This window comes from Malaya genurostris, chromosome 2 (genome assembly GCF_030247185.1).
Source record: "Malaya genurostris strain Urasoe2022 chromosome 2, Malgen_1.1, whole genome shotgun sequence".
Classification (NCBI taxonomy): Eukaryota; Metazoa; Arthropoda; class Insecta; order Diptera; family Culicidae; genus Malaya; species Malaya genurostris.
Genome location: NC_080571.1, coordinates 80,655,640 through 80,682,642, shown reverse-complemented (window position 1 = coordinate 80,682,642; position 27,003 = coordinate 80,655,640). Strand labels below are relative to the sequence as shown.

The following is a 27,003-nucleotide window of genomic DNA, read 5'->3' as shown; positions in this document are numbered from 1 at the left end:
CAAGTGTTGGACTAACATCCCTTCCCATTCCTTAGACGATCTACGTTCGGGCCTGGCCGGCGCCGGTACTGATCAATGAATTCTGGGATTACCAGAAGATGTACATTGAATGATGATTTACCAGTCCCAGGTTGGATCATCTATAAATTCCCTGTACAATTTCAGCTAATCCCGATCAGTAAGGGAGTAGCAACCAGGGGTGGTCGCTCAAGCTCACAATGCGCCTGTACATAAAAGAATCGTGTGAGTTTGATTTTGGGTTTCTGACCGCCACTTCCGGAACCAGAAACCAGGAACCTTATGGATACTTACCTCATTACATAATATTACTTAACAGTTCGGCTGAAAAGTTCGTATCGTTTAATAGAAACACACATTTTTTTTGCCAAAATTCGTTTTTATTATTGAACATAATTGCCATCAGAGGCGATACAGCGATTATAGCGATCTTCCAACTTTTCGATACCATTTTTGTAGTACGATTTGTCCTTTGCCTCAAAATAGACCTCTCTTGAGGTCTGAGAACAGGAAAAAGTCACTGGGGGCCAAATCTGGAGAATACGGTGGATGAGGGAGCAATTCGAAGCCCAATTCGTTCAATTTCAGCATGGTTTTCATTGACTTGTGACACGGTGCATTGTCTTGATGAAACAAAACTTGTTTCTTCTTCAAATGAGGCCGTTTTTTTTAAATTTCGTCCTTCAAACGCTCTGATAACGCTATATAATAGTCACTGTTGATGGTTTTCCCTTTTCAAGGTAGTCGATGAAAATTATACCATGCGAATCCCAAAATACAGACGCCATAACCTTACCGGCCGATTGTTGAGTCTTTCCACGCTTTGGGTTCGGTTCATCGCGCGCAGTCCACTCAGCTGGCTGTCGATTGGACTCCGGAGTGAAGTGATGGAGCCATGTTTCGTCCATTGTTATATATCGACGAAAAAAATCAGTTCTATTTCGATATAACAGCTCCAAACACTGCTCAGAATCATCAATTCGTTGTTGTTTTTGATAGATTGTGAGCTCACGCGGCACCCATTTTGCACAAAGCTTTCTCATATCCAAATATTCGTGAATAGTATGTCCAACACGTTCCTTTGATATCTTTAGGGTGTCAGCTATCTCGTTCAACTTCACTTTACGGTCATTGAAAATCATTTTGTGGATTATTTTCACGTTTTCATCGGTAACAGCCTCTTTTGGACGTCCACTGCGTTCATCGTCTTCGGTGCTCATATGACCAGTACGAAATTTTGCAAACCACTTACGAATTGTTGCTTCGCCCGGTGCAGAGTCTGGATAACACTCATCAAGCCATTTTTTGGTATCGGCGGCACTTTTTTTCATCAAAAAGTAGTGTTTCATCAACACACGAAATTCCATTTTTTCCATTTTTTTCACAATAACAAAAGTAGCTTCACTCAAAATGCAATATCTCACAAACTAATAATCAGACAGCTGTCAAATTTATAAACGTATCTTTTGAAGGTTGGTACTAACTGAAAATGGTATGGATTTAATTCTAGTGGCGCCCTCTCATAGAAACGATACGAACTTTTCAGCCGATATGTTACAAACTGGAATAGTTTTGACGCGCATTAAGATGATTTTTTTCTGTTCCTAACGAATCGAAACAAGGGAGTCACCTCGGACCACTCTTCTAATGCTATTTGTGAATGATCTATGCAGTGAGTTGTCGTCATTTGAAGTAGTGGATGCAGATGATCTAAGAAAATATCGCAAGCTTTGTGGATTGAGATGCTCTACAAATAGACATTGAGCGGGCCACAGACATATGTGTTCAGAACGGCATCTAGTTTGTGTTTTGTTACTACGAAAGCCTATGAAGTTTTATGACTCATCAAATGAAGCACTCAAAACTTCCAACGATGTGTGTTATGTGGTTCTTGAATACGCAAAATAGATAAGTATTTCTTCGGTGGCTCTTTGTTTTCCATTCACTGACTAACAACATCGATTGACCCATGCTATTGGAAAAAATGAATTTTAACGTTATGGGTAGATTATTGTGGAGAGCGGAGTTTTCTTCGAAGTTCAATTCACCGCATAACGACAATACGGTTATCTTCGTTTCAATAGTGAACATCTAGGCTAACTCTAATTGAAGACAATAAGGAAACATAAACATATATGCTAGTTTAAGATTTGGAGCACTCATTATCCCGTTCCGAAGCTGAAATTTGGATTCGGTTGAAACAGCATGAAAATCTAGGAAATTTGAATTTGAATTCAATCTTCCAATTATGAAACTTGTTCTAGTCATCTCTGAGAAATCTATAAAAGCCCAATTTAGGAGTATTAGACAGCTACTAAGAAGATTTTCCTGTTGCTCATCGTCATTTCTGATGACGAATTGAAATTTTCAATACTCGCCTCCCTCTATTTCCAAACCCGGAAGTTGGATTTCGTTGAAATTAATCCGAATCGGTTCTTTGTATCAAAAAGATTTGTTGGTGAAATGGTGACCGAAAGCCGTCACACATTGTGTCCAATGTATCAAATTGATTACGCAAAGACTATGTACATGTGTAACGTAAAATACATGCACACATGTATTGGTAATGGAATGAAATTTGATATTTGTGTGTTCTGCATCATGCATCATTTCAGTTGTATGGTATGGTTCACATTCGTATGTTGTTCGCAACTGTCTTTCAATTATTACAATATTTGGATAAAAAATTGTGACAATGGAATGGTGTGATAGTGAATGTGGAGAAGATCCATGACATGCGTATCAAATTTAATGAGTTTACAAATTTTAAACTCGATCTCTTCCCTTTGACACACAGAACTTCCTGCTTCAATCCCCCATATTCCCATCAAAAATATGTAAATATTCACTTGATTTGCCAATTACATTCTATGTGAATTCGGAAATTCTTTCTATTTGTTTTGGAATTTTAAATCTGCACTCACATTTCTAAGAAATAAAACGTATAAAAGGCACACCTAAAACACACCCTGGGCCACTCCCGAAACGAAATCTTGTGTACGGGCCTGACTGGCGATAATCGTAAACTCAAATGCGAACCGCCACTCTGCGTATTATACCGATCGGAATAATTTTCTTTCATCGAGATGAAACACATGCCTATTCATTCGAACTTGTTCAGACAGTGAAACAATTTGACACTAAGAAATCTTAAAAACTTCAAAATACTATATATAATTATTCAATTGGCAATGAATTCAGTGATCAGTTGAGTATGACAACAATGGAATTTCAATGTCATTCGAAAATGAAATTTTACCGCACTGGTGTTAATCAAGGTTGTACAACAATTCAACGATTTTTTGCTTCGCCGTTTTAAGTAACGACATAAAGTGTCACCTCCACTTGCACTTTCCTAGTTGTAATTCCGGAAACCGGATTCAGATGAAATTCAGGAGCTATGTGTAGGAACAGAAAATTTTTCATTTGAATTTAAGTTGGTAAAAATCGGTTCAGTTTTCTCCAAGAAAATTTAGTGATATTATTTGTCATACACGCATTTACACACATTTGCTGAACGAACTGGTTCAAATATTGTATAACAGTGATAGCGTAACCAGTGTTGGTGATAGACGAAAATTTGACAGAAGCTGCTCGATTTTTATCTATATAGTATACAACATTTTCAATCCGGTAGAAGATCCCTCTCAGCAGGCGGTTCTATTTTGTTGGTCGTTGAGCGCTTGTTGAACGACATACTGCACGAAATATTCGTTCAGTTTGCTGGAACGGTGTGTTGTTATGTTTTCTCTTGCAAAAATAGTGCGAAAATTACGTGTTACCTTCATATAGAAAGAAAATTTGTGGTTATTCTAAGTGAAGTAGAAGTGTTGTGCAGGTATGTAGTGTTAGTTGAAAAAACAAGTGGAATAAACTCCAGAAATTCTCCAGTAGAACTAGTCCAACGGGGCTCTAACTCCTTATATAAAAAATGGCTCAACAATCGACCTCTGCCTGCCGGGTTTGTTGAACGAAATAAATGGCATTCGGTTCAACGGTATGTTTCAAAATCGGCAAACGAAGGTGCCGTGTTGGCCTCCCGTTGAACGATTGATTGGACGTTCATTGGATTAATGATCCAACGTATTGGACCAATGAAGGACCACCGTTGAACGTTTTTTCTTTAAGAGGGATGCTACAAGAACTCGAGTATTTCACCGCCCTTAAAAAAATACAGTCTGATAATGATTGGTGCTGTGTGGAATTTACCAAGAGAGAATCGCATCGACAAACGCAATTGACAATTATCGCAGAAAATCGAATCGATGATTCGACTTGATGATTCTCATACTAGGTTGCAATAGTCCAAAACCCTTGTGTGGAGCATTCACATACATTTTCATAGACACAACTCAATCAAAGGTTTAATGCACATAGTTGGAATAAGCGGCAATAGTAAAATGATTCTATCGCTATTGTCCACTGCCCATACAGAATCGGATCGCGAAACGAGAATAAGCGACCGTTTGTTGCTTCAGAGAGAATCCTCACAGCAGCGAGCTAACCTTTGATTCTCAGACAGGTCATCGAGATAAATTCGCTCTCGCACTGGTGTCTATTCTACATGTGCTAAATGAACCATGTCGGTTTTGTTGCTGCGATGATATCCGTCTCTCGTTGATGGCACTTATTGAATCGTGTGAAGAGTTGCTAGTGAGCGTTCTTTGATACGATAAAAGCCATCCTTGAGCGTAACCTTTATTTATGAGAAAAGCAAACATTATTATAACTTCAGATGATCTTTGGGGTTAAAATCCGTTTCGTCGACGGTCATTCTGCATAAGGTCGAATGACTTTAAGAAATAGAGTAGTTTAGCACAAAAGGCTGTTTGGCATAAGGCCATTGTGTATAACACAGCCCTTGTTCTTACTGTGTTTTGTCGGATAACCTGTATCGTGCCGTTGTTTCCGCTATGCACAGTTTCACCGAATTTTTTAGGATTATTTTTATATTTTATGCCAATTGATCTGTCACCAAATGCTCACTACTCCAAATGATCGTATGCCAAATGACTGTATATGAAGAAATGACCGCCCACCGATTTTCAGGAGCTTTCAACATTTCTGTGGATGAGCAGAGTACACATAATGTACATCGAAATAAAAAATATTATACTTTCAATGAGTTTAACACAAGTTATGTTATTTGAAGCATAAGGTTTGTTCACGACGAAATCTGAACACCATACATAACGTTTTTAAATCTTCATAACGTTCTTAAATCTTTCGATACACTTTTGATAACATCCAGAAAGGCAGAGATTGAAAAAAACGGATATCAGGAACCACCAGATGGACGCGAAAGTGAAGCAAATATTGCTGAAGAGACCAAATATTTCGGTACGTACTGTGGCAAGAAATATAAAAATTGTCTCCAACTTTCGTGTATACTTACAAGCAACGGAAAGTCGTTGAAGGTGAAAACTGATTCGAACCGTAATGATGAACAGAACGTGATGGCTAAAATTTCGAGTCGCAAGTCGTGAAAATTTGACGTGGTTTTCCTACATGATAATGGATGATGAAACCTTTGTGCTGGAAGGCTTTAAGCAGCAATCCGGAATGTCTTTTTAAACGGTCATGCAACGGAACGGCGTAGAGGAGTAGTTCAGGACCGAAGAAAAAGGCAAGGTTTCCCAAAAAATGTTTGGTTTGACAATCCAAAGATTCATCACTACCGGAACGGTAAACAAGGCATTGTACCGCGAAAATGCCTAAAGAAGCCATTGTTACCATTCCTTCGCAATCATGACGTTCCCTCACTATGCTGGGTTGATTTGGCAACTTGTCACTACGCCAAAGATGGTTTAAAGCGAATGGAGTCCATGTTGTAGCGAAAGAGGTGAATCCACCTATCCCCGCTCTTGAAGAGAGAACTCTCTCAATATAAGCAACAAGATTCGTAAATCTCTGATTGTGAAACATGGTAGAAATATGCGTTAGAAGATTGAAGGAAGAAGATACGACAGATAGAAATGACTTCGGTGACTAAAACAATCTGGAGAAACTTGTCCTACCTCTTTGAGATAGCTCGAGTAAAAAAGATTATGAAGTAATAGTTTCAGTTTGACATGTAGTGGACAAAAAAATCTCTACTTATTTGAAATTGGATCTGCATTTCGGTCCTACGATAATAGAGATGTACGAAGATCTGGTGCTATAAACTTAATACGAAGGAGAACCTACGAGCGGTTTGAAAAACAATCAGTTTGAAAGAACAGCAATATTTTGATTTGGGTAAGTTCTGAAAGGACACGGTCGGCGAGTGTAAAGCGTTGATTTCACAAAAAATTGTCGCAAATTCGAGTCTTCGTAGTGGATATGTTTTTTTTTTAAATATTTCATGATGCATGCAGTATTTCATAATTGATTTTCTATCTCTGAAAGTTAACTATAATAATTAAGATGGTGGCTACCTTACAGAAGAAGTAAATAAAATGATATACATAAGAAGTTTGCATCTATCGAGGCTGGTTTTGAGAAATGATTGGTTGGTCGTGCTGGTGTCTATTGTCGTGAAATAAGACTAGAGCAGTCTCATTCCCTTGGTTGATACTGTACAGTGTTCCAAGCAGATATCTGCGCGATTCAGTGTGGAATACAATTAGATTAGAACTAATTAGATAAAGCACAAGATTCGTTCTTGAGCTGCATCTAAACATGCTAGCTACTTGCGCAGCTTGCAAATTTGCGCTCAGACAAAATAGTTTTTACCAGATTGGAATATGAAAATGTCAAAATGTCTATTGCATTTTTCCAAGCATCATTGTCGGATTCTGGTCATAGCTCTGACTAGACACTGCAAACTCAACTATCACATGGATGTCATTCAGCGTCCTGAATATTATTCGTGTGATTTGTGTGAATGCGATTACGGTACTTCGTATCATCTGATATGTAACAGTCCCGCATTGACGCAACTACGTATCCAGGTTTTTGGTTCCCCATACATGGTTGAATCTGTGTATGGGGAGCAAAAATTGAAGGATATTCTATCATTTCTCATCAAGTGTACTAAGGACTCTCTGACTACAGGTCAGAGAGGTTTATTGTTCCTCCTGAATGAATGAATTCTTTCTGTTTCTACCTGTTCTGTTAGGAGAAATCTTAATTCTGCTTCATTCGCTTTATCGGGTCACTAATATGAAATGAATGGAATCGGAAAAACCTATAAACTCATTCCAAAAATACTTCATCATTTATTATGAGAAAATTTTGATCGTAAAAAGTATTACCGTCAGCGAGGTGATCCTGTACGTACGCGCTTTTGTGATTCTAAACTTAGCATAGAACAATATTGCAGTTAGCGGTCCATTAGAACGATGCCGTGGTCGGGAAATCCATTTATAGTTGCGATTAAACGTTTAAATCAGTTACCAGTAAGTGACAGAATTTAAGTACCTCATCGTGAGTGCTGAAATAACACATGGTAACTTCGTATGCCGTCTGACAGGGATCGTTTGTTACTGAAAATGCACAGAAGTGTACATAATTGTAATTGAATGACCGATCAAAAATACGACCAAACTCACCAATATGTCCACAATTCTTTGTTAGAAGCTCGAATGCATTCTTCATATCATTGTTGGGTGCCATCTCGGATAAACGATTCAGATGTATTTGTCCGGTGTTTTCGTCGATTACCATGAGCTTATCGAAGAGACAATGAATATAGCACTTGATTTCCCGATCGCTGTGCGTGGTTCCATCCAAGCAGGTCCTCAGCAGCTCCTCGGAAGCTCCTGATTCTGCCACGCAGAGTTCATGGAGAAGCTTGGCGGGTTTCTTGTATTCCTCCGGGATCTGCCAGGTCGAATCAATGGCCTGTGGATAAGTGAGTTAAAATTGAAAGAAAAGTTGCTTTGAAGATTGAGATATTTTGAGTTTTTCTTTATGTTCATTAATTTCTGATCAGAGGTACATTGCAATAAAAAATATCGATGCTTTTACAAGATTAAATAACAGGATTGACGCTTAACGCTTTAAATTGACCTGCCAGGCGGAGATGGCAGTTCAATTTAAACTGGTTTAAGCACTGATGAGCCGAAGGTGAAACGAGAAGAAACCAAAACAAAAACCCTAAATGTTTAAGACACATGTAGGTAAAAACCCTCCGAACAAAGAAACAAAATACCACTATCAGTTCGGTTTCACATTTCATCCAAGTTAGTCGATAAAACAAAACCGCTCACGTTCGGGACGGAAGAAACCAAGTACAGTATTGTGTAATGAATAATAGAACGATCTCGAAATGAGTGAACCAAATATATATGGAAGATAGTGCTAGAGAAGTGCGTGTGCATGATCTTCCTTCAAGTTCCATCGATTCTTATATTCACAAAATATATAAAAAATGTCCCAATACGAAGAGATTCTCTCTATCGAAAAAGAAAAGTGGAAGAACATTTCCCCCGGTATTCTAAATGGCGTACGTTTGTTACGCATGCGCTGGAAGAGACCTATACCTTCTTATGTGACTTTCGGTCAGGATACAAGAATTCCGTGCAAATCACTTGTTACCTATGACAATCAGATGGCCACATGTCAATATTGCCAAAAAGCTGTTCACTTCGGTAAGCCATGTGATAAACTGGACAAGGAGGCAACTACACCAAAGGACAACGGTGCTTCCTTCACACCAACCCCAAGCAACCCCAGTACACCTGTGACAGCCACCAACAACAATGAAGCATCCCCTTCAACGAAACCATCAGTATCCCCTATAGAACAAAGTACACCAGCTGCAGCTAATAACCTACTCAACGCCTGTGAAAAAATAACGATTGTTCCGCCAATACCTGTGATGCTGAACCAATGGACGGGAGTGTGAATAGCGAACCACTGCTCCCCCTCCATTCGCTAGATAGCAGCGAAAGCGCCTCTCCCACAAGGAAAAAAATCATAGCAAGATCCAGCAAAAAAACATTTTTTTTACTGTAAAACGGCCGCGTTAAACTTAAGTGTAAAGAAGCCGACTAAAAAAAAAATTATGAAAAAAATATCACTATTGTGTTAATGAAAACATTTATTTTGTACATGCCATTATCAGCATGAGAAATTTAATATGCATTTCTTTGAGTTACGTTCAAATACATATGTTTTACAAACTTTCATACGAACTTAATAGTGAAACAAGGGAAACGTGCCACTTGAGCCAATTTGTTCTGAACACAAACTGGGCTTGTTTGTATGTGTGTACTGCGGAAAACGGACTGTGCAAATAATTTTTTCGAAAGAGTCTAATCATACTTACTCCACACTAGAAATTCACATTCCTTGGAAATTAAAATAATGTTCAAAAAATCAGTTAAAAACACTTCTGATATGTTCACTACTCTGCTCATAATTTCATCTCAAAGGATTTTTATTCATCCTATCGTTGGTCCCTTCATTCATCCTATTTATTAGCAATGGCGACAGCAATCAAAACAAAACATTGCACTATTACGCTCTCAGGTTCAAAATGTCAGAATACTTCTTAAAAAGGGCCTAATGCCAACTATAAGACAACACACGATATTTTTAGAACCAGTTTTGAATCATTTCGACGTTTAAAAGCGCAATCTAATATTAATGCATTGAAGTGTTGGTAACTTTTTTATTAGTTAAATTAAATCTAAATTCATAAAATATAAATAATTTTCCATCAAATGTTGCTGAAAAATTGAACAAAATTGATATTTCATATGACATACGTACCAAATAAAATGTACGTAATACACAAATTGCCAACACAAGTTAACTTGGTTTACTCTTCATCCTTAAGAAAGTTTGACCAAAGCTTTCAGTCCTACAGACGGGGACAGTTCAGTTTGACTACTGTTTTCACTTTTCAAATAAGATATTTATTGCGTATGAAAATTTGCACTGTCTTTAGTGATAAAACTTATTTTATCATAATTACTTGTTATGTTAAGTTATTGTTCAGAACGACTTGAAAAAATATTTATTACACTGAATTCGACTTACTTTACTATGGGACGGCTTTTCAAAATTTACCCTGTACAAGAATGAGTAGATTTATTGTGGGAATAGTCCTCATGATGATATTTCAGTATGCACTGCATTTAAAGTGCACAAAGACAAAATTAAGCTTTCTTTAAAAGCACGGTCTAAGCGCACATATGCAGAAATGCTTAAAACGGTCATTGATGTCCCTCCTTTGGAAACCGAAAACGGGTTTTCAAATCTAGAGGAACCAGAGGACTCTGACTCTGACGAAAATAGTGAAGGTAATTCGTTTATCACTACCCAAGGGTCAGTTAAGAGAAAGAAGTCTTCCTCCAAATTACCAAAAAAGACACCTAAAATTTCATCTTCAAAAAAAGATCCCCGTGTTAAACAAAAAAAGTCAAAACCAAAGACTGTGCCTCCTGGTTTGTCAAATTCACAAACCAATCCAGGATCTAGTACAGAAAAAGATAATAATCCAGTGGGCTCCATTTCACAGCCACCAACAGGATTACTGAAGTTTTCGGAAATTGTTGAATGGATTTTCTCAGCATTCAATATATCTGAACCCTTAAAGACCCTCATAATGGCATTCCTTCCAATAGCTAGAACCTTTTTGAAGCAGTTATCAGCTCAATGGCCAATTGTCTCAGGTTTTGTATCTTTTGATGGATAATTTATCACCCGTCGCAAATGATACAATCACTGTCCTGCAGTGGAATTGTCGAAGCATCATGCCAAAACTTGATTCATTTAAAATATTATTGCATAGTCAAAAATGTGATGTATTTGCTTTATGCGAAACATGGCTTACTTCAAACATAGCTTTAAATTTTAATGATTTTAACATTATACGTCTCGATAGAGACTCTCCGTATGGTGGAGTGCTTTTGGGAATTAAGAAATGCTATTCCTTTTATAGATTAAACATCCCTTCAACTTCTAGTATAGAAGTTGTTGTTTGCCAAATAAACATTAAAGGCAAAGATATTTGCATAGCTTCGGTTTATATTCCTCCAAAAGCACAAGTTGGACAGCAACAGCTTAATGAAATGGTTGAAGCCCTTCCTGCACCACGATTGATTCTGGGGGATTTAAATTCGCACGGTATTATGTGGGGTTCCGTTTACAATGATAGCAGATCATCTAATACAAAACATTTGTGACAATTTTAGCATGACGGTATTAAATATGGGTAGCATGACACGGATCCCAAGACCTCCGGCACGCCCAAGTGCATTAGATCTATCTCTTTGCTCAACATCAATTCGACTAGATTGCACCTGGAAAATACTGCCTGATTTACACGGTAGCGATCATTTACCAATCATCATCTCAATTAGCAGTAGCAATTGCATTGCTACTTCCGCTAGTATTCCATATGATTTGACAAAAAATATCGACTGGATTAAATACCAAAGTAGTATCTCTAGTATTTTGAATTCAATGGAAGAGCTCCCTCCACTTGAAGAATATGACTTCCTCATTTGTTCGATTCTGGAGGCAGCAGAACAATCCCAAACTAAACGCTTTCCTGGGCCAACGACTAACAGAAGGCCTCCCAACCCCTGGTGGGACAAAGAGTGCTCAGAGGCTAAACTCGCAAAACAAAATGCTTGCAAGACGTTTCTAAAACGGGGAGGAGGAACTCCTCAGAATTTTGAAAAACTTATGGTTTTAGAAACCAAGTACAAGAGCATACTTCGAGCCAAAAAATGTAGCTATTGGAGACATTTTGTCGAAGGTTTGTCAAGAGATACCTCAATGAGCACTCTTTGGAACACGGCCAGACGAATGAGGAATCGTAACGTGGGCAATGAGAGTGATGAATACTCGAACCGATGGATATTTGACTTTGCTAGGAAAGTTTGCCCAGATTCTGTTCCTACGCAGAGCATTATACGGGAATCTCCTCCAAATAATGGTTTTATTAATAACCCATTTTCAATGATGGAATTTTCTATAGCACTCTTGTCTTGTAACAATAACGCTCCAGGGTTGGACAGAATTAAATTCAACTTGGTGAAGAATCTGCCCAACCTCGCAAAAAGACGTTTGTTGGAATTGTTCAACAAGTTTCTTGAGCAAAATATTGTTCCACCTGACTGGAGACAAGTGAAAGTTATCGCCATTCAAAAACCGGGGAAACCAGCTTCCAATCACAACTCATATAGACCCATTGCGATGTTGTCCTGCATCAGAAAATTGTTCGAAAAAATTATTCTACGACGTCTCGACACTTGGGTCGAGACGAACGGTTTGTTGTCAGATACTCAGTTTGGCTTCCGTAGAAATAAAGGGACGAATGATTGCCTTGCATTACTTTCGTCTGACATCCAAATTGCCTTCGCTCAAAAGCAACAAATGGCATCTGTATTTTTAGACATTAAAGGAGCATTTGATTCAGTTTCCATTGATGTTCTTTCAGACAAGCTTCACCAAAATGGACTCCCAGCGGTTATAAATAATTATTTGCACAACCTTTTGTCAGAAAAACACATGCATTTTTCACATGGCGATTTGGCAACACTCAGAAATAGTTACATGGGTCTCCCGCAAGGCTCATACCTCAGTCCGCTCCTCTATAATTTTTACGTAAATGACATTGACAGCTGTCTAGTAACCCCATGTACACTAAGACAATTGGCAGATGATGGCGTGGTTTCAGTTACTGGACCCAAAGCTATTGATCTGCATAAACCATTGCAAGATACCTTAGATAACTTGTCCGATTGGGCTGTTCATCTTGGTATCGAATTCTCTGCGGAGAAAACAGAGTTAGTCGTCTTTTCAAGAAAGCATGATCCCGCGCAGCTTCAGCTCCATATGATGGGAAGAATGATCCAACAGGTTTTAACTTTTAAATACCTCGGGGTGTGGTTCGATTCCAAATGCACGTGGGGAGGACACATTAGGTTTCTGATAACAAAATGCCAACAAAGAGTAAATTTTCTTCGAACAATAACAGGATCTTGGTGGGGTGCTCATCCGGAAGATCTAATAAAATTGTATCAGACAACGATACTTTCAGTGATGGAATATGGATGCGTTTGCTTTCGTTCCGCTGCAAACTCTCATATTATCAAACTGGAGCGAATTCAGTATCGTTGTTTGCGAATTGCTTTAGGGTGCATGCATTCGACACATACAATGAGTCTTGAAGTTCTGGCGGGAGTTCTTCCATTAAAAGATCGATTTTGGGAGCTTTCATCACGCCTGCTAATAAGATGTGAGGTGCTGAATCCCATGGTAATTAATAATTTCGAACGACTAGTCGAGCTTCGATCTCAAACAAAATTCATGACAGTATATTTTAACCATATGTCACAGGAAATCAACCCTTCAAGATATATTCCTATCCGTGTCAGCCTCCTAAATGTCCCTGACTCAACTTTATTTTTCGATACATCCATGCAGCGCGAAGTGCGTGGAATCCCGGATCATCTACGTTCGACGGAAATCCCAAAAATATTTTCAAGTAAGTTCAGGCATATTGACTCTGAGAAAATGTTTTACACGGACGGATCGCGAATTGAAGAAGCGACAGGGTTTGGTATGTTCAACAATAATGTTTCGGCCTCATTTAGGCTTCAAGAACCTGCATCTGTTTATATAGCAGAGTTAGCAGCAGTTCATTATAGTTTGAGTGTAATCGTCACATTATCTCCAAACCATTATTTCCTCTTCACAGATAGTCTGAGTGCAATTGAAGCCATTCGCTCAAACATGACTGGCGAGACTGAACCGTTTTTCCTGGGCAAAATAAAACAGTGCCTGAACGACATATTGAACAATAATTATCTAATCACTATAGTCTGGGTCCCGGCTCATTGCTCCATTCCTGGCAATGAAAGAGCCGATATTTTAGCCAAACGTGGTGCTATTGAGGGTGAAATTTATGAGAGACCAATTGCTTTCAACGAATTCTATAGCTCGTCTCGCCAAAGAACACTTGCCAGCTGGCAAGCTTCTTGGGATAAAGATGATCTGGGTCGGTGGATGCACTCAATTATTCCGAAAATATCGACAAAGGCATGGTTCAGGGGACTGGATGTGAGTAGAGATTTCATTCGTGTGATGTCCAGACTCATGTCCAATCACTACACGTTAGATGCACATCTCCTTCGAATTGGGCTCTCCGAGACTAATCATTGTGCTTGTGGCGAAGGTTATCGAGATATTGATCATGTCGTTTGGACATGCGTGGAGTATCGTGATGTCAGATCTCAACTAATAAATTCTTTGCGTACCCAAGGTAGACTATCCAATATCCCAGTTCGAGACATTCTTGCTTGTCGTGACCTTTCATACATGAAACTTATTTATCATTTCATAAAGAAAACTGGAGTTTCAATTTAATAAAGGCCCCTTTCAAGACTTAGTTCTGATCCCAGCTGCGTCCATGAGTTCAACCAATAGCTAAATTAGAATAAAAATAATGTAATGATACAAACAAACTCGAAACAGTTTATGAAATTATTAACAAAATGTCTGAAAATAACAGCTTATTTTATAATTTATAGAAGTTAATCGTTTGGTTCAAATAATATTTCCGAGTAGATTTCATAATTAATGACGAGTTACCTAAGATGATATTTAAGTAATAAGAGAATATGTTTTAATAAATGCAAAACGTTGTGACTATGTTAGAATTAAATTAGGATAAGAATATTATGTAAAAGTGATGCTACGGCGAAGAAAAACTTATGTAAACTGCCTTAAGAAATAAACGTATTTATGAAAAAAAAGAATGAGTAGAACTTAATCTCGAATATCTATTGTTATATTTAACGCAGCAACATAATTTTTTCTCCATATTTTCAAAAATGTGATTAGCAATTTATGATAAAATTTTCAGTAGTACAAGATAGCCAACTAACGTAAAATCGAAGTTTTCTAAAATGTTTGGTACGAACGAGCATTAAGGTAAAATTCAGTGTCTAAGCAAGGCGCGCAAAGTCGCAACCGCATAAATTGAACGAAAAGCTACTAACTATGAATGTTTATAAATCATGAGTATTTTTAATTAATTATTTAAATTCTCAAATTCGGTTAGTGGATATTTTTTCAAACGCTATACAATTTGTATTCTCGCGACGGCTTTGACAAATACGTTATTGGAATAAATGTCATATTAATTCCCAGCTTAGATTTAGAAATCGTAGATGGGAAAAACGATTTGTTGTGGATTTTTCAATTTATAAATGAATCTGAACATTGCATTTTTGATTCAGTCTGTCTTGTCCCCTTATACACCCCGTAATTTTTTGCTCTCGTGTGTTCCTCTTTATAATTATACCGTTAAAATTATGCAAGTAACGCATTGAAAGTTTGCAAAATTCACACAATCAATCAACTAGATATTAGGATATGTAGAAAAAGCAGGTCAGTTTGATTTGTATTTACGTCATCCAGTAAGATCTCTGACATTACCCTTCCGTCTTTTTTCCAATGTTTGGGGCAAAGCGGGGTACTTTATAAAATCTCATAGTAATGCCGTTCACATTAACAAATATATATGGAGCCAATATTCTGTCAACAATTGATGGTTGGAAAATTATTCATTTTATTTTAACAACGAATACAATGAAAACTAAATTTTTTTGCGCACTCGGGCAAAAAAAGGTTACACCTTGCTGTGCGCTTTCTGACGGATGTTATTTCTAGAAGGTTTTTTTTCACTAGAGATTACTCTATTATCTGAAAGTTGTTTTGACAGTGTAAAGCGACGTCTCTACTCGGTATTGTTTGGCAAATCATCATGAATAGGTTAACTCCAGAACAATGTTTTCAAATCGTGGAAATTTATTTTCAAAATCAGTGTTCAATTTAAGCTGTTTTTAGCGCAAAATTCTCTTCGCATTGTTTTGTTGTTGAATGGACAAAGGTTAACAAACAAAATTGCCGTATTTGGAACAAAGATAATCCACACGCCGTTCAAGAATTACCGATGCATCCTGATAAATGTACTGTTTGGTGCGGTCTATGGGCTGATGGAATCATCGGTTCTTATTTCTACAAAAATGAGGAAGGACGACGGGTTACTGTGAATGGAAATCAATACAGAACCATAATCAATTTTTGATGCCAAATCTTTAAGATACGGATGTGGACGAAATGTGGTTTCAACAAGATAATGCCACTTGTCATACTGCGGCCGAAACAATCGACTTATTGAAAGAACATTTCAACAACAATATTATTTCGAGAATTTGCCTCCGCGTTCGTGTGATTTGACGCCACTCTATTACTTTTTGTGGGGATACATGAAGTCATTGGTTTATGTGGATAAACCAGCAACGATTGATGTTTTGGAAATTAATATTCATCGCTGAAATACGCCCTGAAAAAGTGGTCGAAAATTGGACCTCCAGAATTGGACCTTCGTGAAAAATAGTCTCGGCGACTATATGCCCGGAATCGTATTCAAATGTTAAATGCCAAGTAATAATCTACCAACTGGAAAAATATTGACCATTTCATAAATTGGCATGTATTTTATTTGAATTTCTAATCAGTAAACTTTTAAAAAGAACACCCTTTATTTAGAATATCAAAAAACCGTATAAAATTAGTCTTTATCGATCTGGCAGTTGTTGAATATTTATATAAAAAGGTTGACTAGTTTTTGACGAAAAAAAATCATAACTTTTGATTGAACTTGAAAAGCTTAGTTCAACAAAATTTTGCGCAATAGTTAGCTCGAAAAATTTTCGAAAGTCGATTTTTCGTAAAATTGTTAGAACAAAAATGGTGGCTTTTTGAGAGCCATCCTACTTTTACTACGAAAAATTTATGTTAAGGTATTAGGGTGGCTCTTATCATTAGATGGTTATCCAAAAAATTTTTTCCGAACATATTGAGATAGAGGTTTACTTTCTTCGGCAAAATTAAGAACAATTTATATCAAACAACTTTAATGAATGATAAAAACAGTGTTTAGATAAACTAATGAATACCATCATACCAATATGCTATTCGAAATGTATTAGGTTTAAAGTACTATGTATTGTGGATGTCACGGCGAATAAATACTTATGTATATTGCCTATGAAATAAACGTATTCATGAAAAAAAAAACTTCACTGAAGACGCCGTTGTGGTATCTATAGTAGTTTCAGTGGTGAAATTATTTTAATCAAATATCTTAGGGTGTTCCTAAGAAAATCAGACTTTTTACTCAAGCATTTTTATTTTTCCCTTCACGTGTTTGGTGTCTGAACATTTTTTAAAGTTCATTCAAACAATATTTCTCGTGACTGATACGTTCAGCTAGCGCTTTTTGAAATGAAGTTATTGACAAAACTAGTTTTTTTTGTTTCAATTATAGAGGCTGCAACATCTTAGGTCATTCGCCTCTTCGGACCAGAAAATCTTTCTGACCCTATGTGCGGGGTTGGGAATCGAACCCAGGCGGGCTGCGTGAAAGGCATCGACTGTCCCATCACGCTATACCCGTCCCCTCAAAACTAGTTTAAAAATAGGTCATTTTGAAACTGTTACATTTCTACAGCAAATGCTTCCAAAAATGTTTATTAAAAAAATAACGGAGGAGACATTGTTTTTAATTTTTTTGAATTGTGTTAAAAAATTGTGTTTGTTTCATTGAAAAACGCAACCAATTTTTGTCGAATGGCTGCTGTCAAAAAATGACAAGTCCTACAAATAAGTGTTGTACAAGTAGTTTTCACAAAGTTAGTCAAATTTTGAAATAAAAATTCCGAAAAAGTCTTAATTGAGCCAACAGAACTCCATTTATGATTCGGATAAAGTTTGGTCCTAAGATAGGTAATTATGTTCCTTACCATCCGTCCATACATCGCAAGATACGCGCTTTAGAGGAAACAATCTTTTCCAAACTGGATTTTTTTTCAGTTATTTTTTTCGCAAACTAAACTAAACTTTTGATTAAGGACCTTTTATCCGTAAACTAAACTGAATGATGACGAATTTCGCACAATTAAGGGAGGGGCGAAGGGGACATTCGCCCCGGGCGCAACATTTTTAGGGTGGCGGGAAACTGTTTCTTGGGACCTGCACGGAAAGACCGAAATCAGCATTTTTGCAAAAAAAATAGTTGATTTTCTGATTTTAGTTAGTTATTTTTTGAGACATCTAAAAAAATCTTACTTTTGCTAATTTCGATTTTCTAATTCTCATTCCCTTAATAATAATAAAATATTTGTTGAAACGACTATTTTTTTAGTTGAATTCACCAATTAAACGTGCTGTCATTTCTTAGCTAAGGCACACATCATTTCCATTCAACTAATTTTTTAGTTGAATTAGAGAAATAAAACGTTATTTTCAACCAACATAAATGGCTGAATTGGCTTCTGCAATTTACACCTATATGGCGCACTGTCACCGAAAAAACGTTAACACCATAATGACTACTAGCCACTAGATGGCACAATACTACCGGAAAAAAATTTCAGTCGCGGTTGTCTTTTCTATATTGGCAGGTATAAATATGATGTTGTATTGGAGAAAAAGACATGAACGAAACATAAACTTCTTCATGAATTTTTTTCTTCTAAATCGCTGTTTTCTTCATTCGACTTCGCGAAATCGACTCACTCACTGAAAACTTTGAGCACACTTTGAGTGCAACATTCGAAACTCACTTAACTGTTCCACTTAAAAACATGATTACACACAATCGCTTCAAATGCGCACCAATTGTGAATAAATACACTTTCCACTAAGAGTTTACGGCATTTTTACATATCGGTTTAGTAATTTATATATGGATATATCGTAACACATGCGAAAAACAATTTTCAAGCAGTTTCAATAAGACTGTCCTTTTTAGCTTTTTAATGGATTGCTTTACTTTGACACTTCGCATGAGTTTTTGGCTAATAAACATGTTAATAAAACCAATTTCATTTTTGTTTTCTTTGTGCTGTCCTTCAGTAATGATAGTGATAGATAAATAGAAACAAATTTTCTGATTTTAATAACAAAATTAGTTGTCAATGAGAATTTCGTGTTGGATTGAAATATTGCTGGTTTGTGTCCAGGATATTCGCCAACTAAACACATTCCTAAAAAAAGAGTTTTTTTCAGCACAGTAAATTCTCAATTTTACCTTATTTCATAATTATTTTGGAAATTTTCTTGTTAAAATTAACTAATTCAAAAACAGTAATACGAATTAGGCACAGAGCTAATTTCGGTCGTTCCGTGTGGGAGTCATCTTTGCGGAGATGGAGTTCAGCTTTGTTTTTTTTGCTCACTAAATCAACGATGGGGCGGCAAATCTTTTGTTTTGCCCTTGTTTTGGCTTCAAATTTTCTCGGTACGCCACTGGTTCGAGGCCCGGCCTGGAAGGATTCTTAATATCAGCAGGATCGTAGTACTAGTAATGCAAAAGTTCTCTAGGCTATGAATTGGCTGCGAAGTCTGTTGAAACAGAAAGTCAAATTAAACAAAAGGAATGTAATACCAAGGCATTCCTTTGGAAGTCGATAGTTATGATTTTCAGTCACGAAAAAAAAATTGTTTTAACTTGCTCTACAAAATGTTCGGAGACCCCAAACACGAGAAGGGAAAAATGAAAATGCTAGAGCAAAAAGACAGATTTTCTCAGGAACACCCTATGTTGTTTGATTAAAATAGCTTCACTACTGAATCCATTAGAGATACCACAACGGCGTTTTCAGTAAAGTTGTTTGATTTAAATTGTTCTTTAACTTTGCCGAAGAAAGTAAACGTTTGGAAAATAATTTTCGGATCACCCTAATGATAAGAGCCACCCTAATACCGTCTATATCCCAAGAAGGCTCCTTCGACACTGACCATTTGTCCTGAAGACATCACAGCTCTAAAGTATAAGGCTGGGCCAGAAATATTTTTATCCCCCTAAATTGTGGTTTCGAACCCACTGTGCAATGGTATTATTATATGTATAATGGTTGTAACGATTGGATGATGTGTTGACGGCTTTATCAGTCAAAAATCGCTAACGTATGACAAAAAACTCACTTTCAAGGATCACATTGAAGGAATCCAGGCAAAGTGTAATAAATATATTAAATGTTTATATCCTCTTATAAACAGAAATTCTAAGCTCTGTCTAAAAAACAAATTGTTAATTATAATTTGTTATAAACAAATTTTCAGACCAGCCATGCTTTATGCAGTACCAATTTGGTCAAGTTGTTGTTCCACCAGGAAGAAAACGCTTCAAAGGATTTAGAATAAAATTCTGAAAATGATTTTGAAGCGTCCTCCCTGGTTTAGTACAAATGAGTTACACAGACTCACACATATAGAACCATTAGATGTAATGTCACATAATATTATAAGCAAATTCCGACAAAAATCGATGCAATCTTCAATTGAATCGATTCGCTCTCTGTATTAGTTAGTAAGTTAGTATATAAGTTCTTTTTCCCGATTACACAATACAAGTAGGTTTAGAATTTTCCCTACACAAAAATCTCAGAATTGCGGAAGCAAATGAATGAAAATGAATCCTCATTGTAACAACCAAATCATATATATATATATATATATATATATATATATATATATATATATATATATATATATATATATATATATATATATATATATATATATATATATATATATATATATATATATATATATATATATATATATATATATATATAATAGGGCTGAAAAGTCACCACTTGTGGCTGAACACCCAATTTAAATCCTAATAATTTAATTTTAACTCATATTCCAATAAATAGTTATAAAAAAAAAGTCAAAAATCACTAGACAAATGATTTAATTATTAAATTGCAGGACGTTTCGGCCGTTTTTGATGACCTTTTTCAAGGGAACTTTAGTCAATTCGTGAATTCCATTGAAAAAGTTTCCTGTTTCGATTGCTTCGATTTCTTGTTTTTTACATGATTACTACTTTTCCATCTGGTTTGATCCTCTAGAAAGTACCACAAAAGCACAAGATCAAATCTTTCCTGACTCTAAGTCATATTCTCTTCCGAATGGAAAGATGTCCTATTTAATCCGACAAACTCATTCAATCCATCAGCGGTTGGAAAATTTGACAACGTGCAAAATACGAACGACTCCGGCTTCTGCGGCATTGTTCCAGATGCTACTATCGGAAAGACACGATCTGCTCTGTGCTGTAATTTCCCGGTGAGTTTTCCAATTTCCTGCAGACTCGTCATGTGTTTAACACTTCTGAAGTGTGCGCCACCGGTCCGTCGTTACCCGCTTTCCTCACTGTGCGTGTGCTGCGAAAGTTCAGCACATTGTAGAGGTATGTGCCATATTGGTAAGATTTCAGTCTGATGGAAAAGTTCGAGTCTCGTGGTTTGCCCTGGAATCCCCACACGTGGCGGAGAGTGGTGATGGTAAAAATTTGCATATTTGGTTTTTCGGAATTTTGTGTCTTGTTTCCTGCTGAGAGCCGTCGTCATATGCTCGGAGAAAATTGTCTGATTTCGTATCGGCCATCTAAATCTGCTCTGATGTAAATTGGATTTCGAAAGAATGTGTTCATCTATCGATAGTTGAAGCTTACTTCGAACTGACTGCGGTGGCCACCGGCAAAAGCTTTCCGTGCAGAAACTTTGACCAACTATTCATCAACTTTCACCTTTTTCCGAACCGACCGTGATCGAAGAGGGGTTTTGTGTTTGTGCTGCTATTTTCGATTCGATACCCGAACATCTGCCAGGAAAAGTTGTACTTACCATGATGGAACCAACGGCACCGGAACCAACTAGTAAAACTATCAGGAAAAGTTTCATTTTACCAAACTGTCTCCGATCACCGACTGTTCGGTGCCGGTGAATAGCGGCAATGGCCAGGAAACACAACTTTATCTGTCGACTCTCGGTCGACTAGTTCTACCTAATGACTGTATTTTTTAGGTTCCTTCTGTACTTTTATACGCTTGCAAATTGTCGGCTTTCATGTAAGCTGTGACATTCGCTGAGATGCAAATCATGGTGTTTGAGTAGGGGTTTTATTTCACTTGAAAGGAATAAACCTGTTGGAAATATTTTGCATTGCTATACGAGAGAGAGAGAGAAGTTTACTGATAGTTGGCAGAAATTGAAGTTTTAGTGCTAGTTGAGATAGTTTTCCACCTTTCAATCTGTTCGGAATTTCAAAAGTTCTAAGAACGAAGACGAGTGAATGTACCCATAGCCATCAGTCATCTTACGATTATATCTCCGGAACCGGAACTGTTCGTCATGGCTGGCCTCCACAAACTTACCATTTTACACTTTACACAAAAAAAAGGTCATAACATGATTGTTTCTAGTTATGATCACAAAATATAATTAATAATCATAGAGAAGTGATTACCCCAAAAAGCTGAATAGACGCGTTAACTCGGGAATTCGTAAATTAATTTAACCCAACAACATAGCTTTTTCTCCTTTTTTCATTAATACGTTTATTTCATAGGCAATATACATAAGTTTTTCTTCGCCGTGGCATCCACAATACATAATACTTTAAACCTAATACATTTCGAATATCATATTAGTATGTCGGAATTCATTAGCTAATCTAAACACTGTTTTTATCAAGCGATTTGCTATTATAAATTACATTAAATAAAATACATTTATTTTGTACATGATCTTATAACTATTTAGGTTTGTTTGTATCAGTTCATAACTTTTATTCATATAATATAGCTGGCTATTAGTTGAACTCATGGAAGAGTAAGGAGTCTAACATAAAGACTGTCCCAGAAAGTATGAACGCACATTGATTTCGCTGTAAATAATTCACAAGTGTTAAATATTCAAATTTTATTCGATATACTGATAATATTACACTACAACAACAGAATATTATTCTCAACATTTGCTACTTAGCCATTGTAGACTAGCTGGCGCACCTTCTTGCGAACGTTCCTCATTAAATTCCGTACAGACTTCTTGGCGACAAGTTTTGACACTTTTTCCAATCTTTTTCGAACTGTTTAATGGTTTCGGCTGCCGAGACATGTTTCCTAAGATGTGCCTTCGTTAATGCCCAAAATTCCTCAATTGATCGAAATTGTGGTCAATTTGGTGGATTCATGTCTTTTGGGACGAAAGTGACATTTTTGGTAGCATACCATTCTACGGTTGATTTCGAGTAGTGGCAAGAAGCAAAATCTGGCCAGAAGACAACAGAGTCCTTGTGGCTTCGAATCATGGGTAGAAGTCGTTTTTGTGAACATTCCTTGATGTATATTTCGCTGTTCATTGAAGTTCTGCTGAAAGTCCGCGCATTTCGAAACAAACTAATGAAAACGAATAAACAACTGCACAAGTGGTTAGAGAAGAGTGTAAACAACAGGACGCAGCCATAAAAATTGAAAGATTCTGAACCATTGCGATGGCAGTGGTTTTTTGTTGCGCCCATACTTTCTGGGACAGTCTTTAGATAAAAAAAATCAAATTGGAACTCCATTGGACTTGATGAAATGATAAAAAAGTTTCATGTAAGCAAGGTCACGACAAGCAAGAATGTCGCGAACTGGGACATTGGATAGTCTATCTTGGGTCCAAACGACATGATCAATATCGCGAAAACCTTCGCCACAAGCATAATGATTAGTCTCGGAAAGTCCAATTCGAGGGAGATGTGCATCTAACGTGTAGTGATTGGACATGAGTCTGGACATCACACGAATGAAGTCCCCACTCACATCCAGTTCCCTGAACCATGCTTTTGTCTATATTTTAGAAATAATAGAGTGCATTCACCGACCCAGATCATCTCTATCCCAAGAAGCTTGCCATCTGGCAAGTGTTCTTTGGTGAGACGCGCTCTAGAATTTGTTGAAAGCAATCGGTCTCTCATGAATTTCACCCTCAATAGCACCACATTTGGCTAAAATATCGGCGTTTTCATTGCCTGGAATGGAGCAATGAGCCGGGACCCAAACTATTGTGATTTGATAATTATTGTTCAATATGTCGCCCAAGAATTGCCCAAGAAAAACGGTTCATTTTTGCCAGCAGCGTTTGAGCGAATGGCTTCAATTGCGCTCAGACTATCTGTGAAGAGAAAATAATGGTTTGGAGATAATGTGACGATGACACTCAAACTGTAATGAACTGTTACTAACTCTGCTGTATAATCAGATGCAGGTTCTTGAAGCCTAAATGAAGCCGAAACATTATTGTTGAACATACCAAACCCTGTCGCTTCTTCAATTCGCGATCCGTCCGTGGAAAACATTTTCTCAGAGTCAATATGCCTGAACTTACTTGAAAATATTTTTGGGATTTCCGTCGAGCGTAGATGATGTATCGAAAAATAACGTTGAGTCAGGGGCATTCAGGATGCTGACACGGATAGGAATATATCTTGAAAGGTCGATTTCCTGTGACATGTGATTAAAATATACTGTCATGAATTTTGTTCGAGATCGAAGCTCGACTAGTCGTTCGAAATTATTAATTACCATGGGCTTCATCTTATTAGCAGTCGCGATGAAAGCTCCCAAAAACGATCCTTCAATGGAAGAACTCCCGCCAGAACTTCAAGACTCATTGTATGTGTCGAATACATGCAGCCTAAGGCAATTCGCAAACAACTATACTGAATTCGCTCAAGTTTAATAATATGAGAGTTTGCAGCGGAGCGAAAGCAAACACATCCATATTCCATCACTGAAAGTATCGTTGTCTGATATAATTTTATTAGATCTTCCGGATGAGCACCCCACCAAGATCCTGTTATTGTTCGAAGAAAATTTACTCTTTGTTGGCATTTTGTTATCAGATACCTAATGTGTCCTCCCCACGTGCATTTGGAATAAAACCACACCCCGAGGTATTTGAAAGTCAAAACCTGTTGGATCATTCTTCCCATCATATGAAGCTGAGGCTGCGCGGGATTATGCTTTCTTGAAAAGACGACTAGCCCTGTTTTCTCCGCAGAGAATTCGATACCCAGATGAGCAGCCCAAACGGACAAGTTATCTAAGGTATCTTGCAATGGTTTTTGCAGATCAATAGCTTTGGGTCCAGTAACTGAAACCACGCCATCATCTGCCAATTGTCTTAGTGTACATGGGGTTACTAGACAGCTGTCAATGTCATTCACGTAAAAATTATATAGGAGCGGACTGAGGCATGAGCCTTGCGGTAGACCCATGTAGCTAATTCTGAATGTTGCCAAATCGCCATGTGAAAAATGCATGCGTTTCACTGACAAACGGTTGTGCAAATAATTATTTATAACCGCTGGAATTCCTTTTGGTGGAGTTTGTCTGAAAGAACATCAATAAAAACTGAATCAAATGCTCCTTTAATGTCTAAAAATACAGATACCATTTGTTGTTTTTGAGCGAAGACAATTTGAATGTCGGACGAAAGTAGTGCAAGGCAATCATTCGTCCCTTTATTTCTACGGAAGCCAAACTGAGTATCTGACAACAAACTGTTTGAAGGATAATTTTTTCGAACAATTTTCTGATGCAGGACAACATTGCAATGGGTCTATATTAGTTGTGATTGGAAGCTTGTTTCGCCGGCTTTTGAATGGCGATAACTTTCACTTGACTCCAGTCAGGTGGAACAATATTTTGCTTAAGATACTTGTTGAACGATTCCAACACACGTCTTTTTGCAAGGTTGGGCAGATTCTTCACCAAGTTGAATTTAATTCTGTCCAACCCAGGAGCGTTATTGTTACAAGACATGAGTGCTATGGAAAATTCCATCATTGCAAAAGGGACTATCAATGGTTCCGCTGTTTGGAAAAGATTCCCTAATAATGCTATGCGTAGGAACAGAATCTGAACAAACTTTCCTTGCAAAATCAAATATCCATCAGTTCGAGTATTCCTCACTCTCATTTCCTACGTTACGATTCCGCATTCGTCTGGCCGTATTCCAAGGAGTGCTCATTGAGGTTTCTCTTGACAAACCTTCGACAAAATGTCTCCAATAGCTACATTTCTTGGCCCGAAGTATGCTGTTGTACTTGGTTTTTAAAGTCAAGAATTTTTCAAAATTCTGAGGAGTTCCTCCTCCTCGTTTTAAAAACGTCTTGAAAGCATTTTGTTTCGCGTGCTTAGCATCTGAGCACTCTTTGTCCCACCAAGGGTTTGGAGGCCTTCTGTTGGTCGATGGACCAAGAAATCGTTTGGTTTGGGCTTGTGCGGCTTCCAGAATCGAGATTGAGATGATGATGATGATTGGTAAATGATCGCAGTTCATTCTCGGAGTTGACCTTATCGATTTTTACAAAATCAGATTTAAATTAAACGTCTTATGATCCCATAGAAAATTCATGAATTATATTTTGATCCGACTTTCCCTAATTACAGGATGGTTAGAGTAAAAATTCGTAGTTCAAATTACTTATTCACTTTTTCCAGCGATGGTTTGACCGATTTTCACAAACTTAGGTTCAAACGAAAGGAAGTTTTGGTTCCATATGGAATTACTGAATTCCATTAGGATCCGACTTCCGGTTCCGGAATGATGGGTTACAGTGTGTTAAAAATTTGATAACATCGTTTAAAGTGGTAAAACAACAAACGTAAAAACTTTCCTTAAGGATCAAGAGTAAACCAAGTTAACTTGTAATTAATTTGTAATTTGTGTATTACGTACATTTTATTTGGCTCATGTCATAGATCTATGTATTCATACATGCAGTGCAACCAGTTTATTAAAGCGATTGAGTTTCAAACAATCTTTTTTAGCAATAAACTTTTTGGATGAAATATCAGTTTTTCTCCAACCAAAATTGCATATATTTTATGAATGTAGATTTTAATCCCCTAACAAAAAGGTTAGCAACACTGCTTCAATGCGTTTGTATTAAATTGCGCAACACAAGATAAACAAAACTAAATATTTCTGTTACAAAAGCAGTTTTCCAAAATAAATAAATAGTTTTACGACAACATTCCATATCCATTGCCTTTTGCGTGTTAAATTAAAGGTTCCTATTTTCCGTTTTTCTTATAGAAAGTACGTAAATCTATTTTTGATGCCAAAAAGCTTAGAATTTTTGATGCCAAAAGGCTTAGAATGGCATGAAACGTCGAGATTT

General features: G+C 37.1%; 2 protein-coding genes across 2 annotated transcripts in view; one reads left to right on the top strand and one right to left on the bottom strand.

Moving 5' to 3' along the window:
* LOC131428127 (RNA polymerase II-associated protein 1) overlaps positions 1-27,003 on the top strand; it is a 58,583-nt gene that overhangs the window by 9,680 nt on the left and 21,900 nt on the right. The gene's annotated exons all lie outside the window — the stretch shown is intronic.
* LOC131428128 (general odorant-binding protein 83a) lies at positions 7,198-21,845 on the bottom strand. The gene is made up of 3 exons (XM_058591811.1): positions 21,672-21,845; positions 7,551-7,842; positions 7,198-7,484 (listed from the first exon to the last, which is right to left on the bottom strand). Exons 1-3 carry the CDS (start codon positions 21,726-21,728, stop codon positions 7,375-7,377), a joined length of 459 nt encoding a protein of 152 aa, XP_058447794.1. The 5' UTR covers positions 21,729-21,845; the 3' UTR covers positions 7,198-7,374.

Coding starts and splice junctions, on each gene's coding strand:
- LOC131428128 (XM_058591811.1), bottom strand. CDS start 21,728: ATGAAACTTTTCCTGATAGTTTTACTAGTTGGTTCCGGTGCCGTTGGT. Junction 7,843..21,671: donor GTGCCGTTGGTTCCATCATG/GTAAGTACAACT, acceptor ACTTATCCACAG/GCCATTGATTCGACCTGGCA. Junction 7,485..7,550: donor AAAGAATTGTGGACATATTG/GTGAGTTTGGTC, acceptor GTGCATTTTCAG/TAACAAACGATCCCTGTCAG.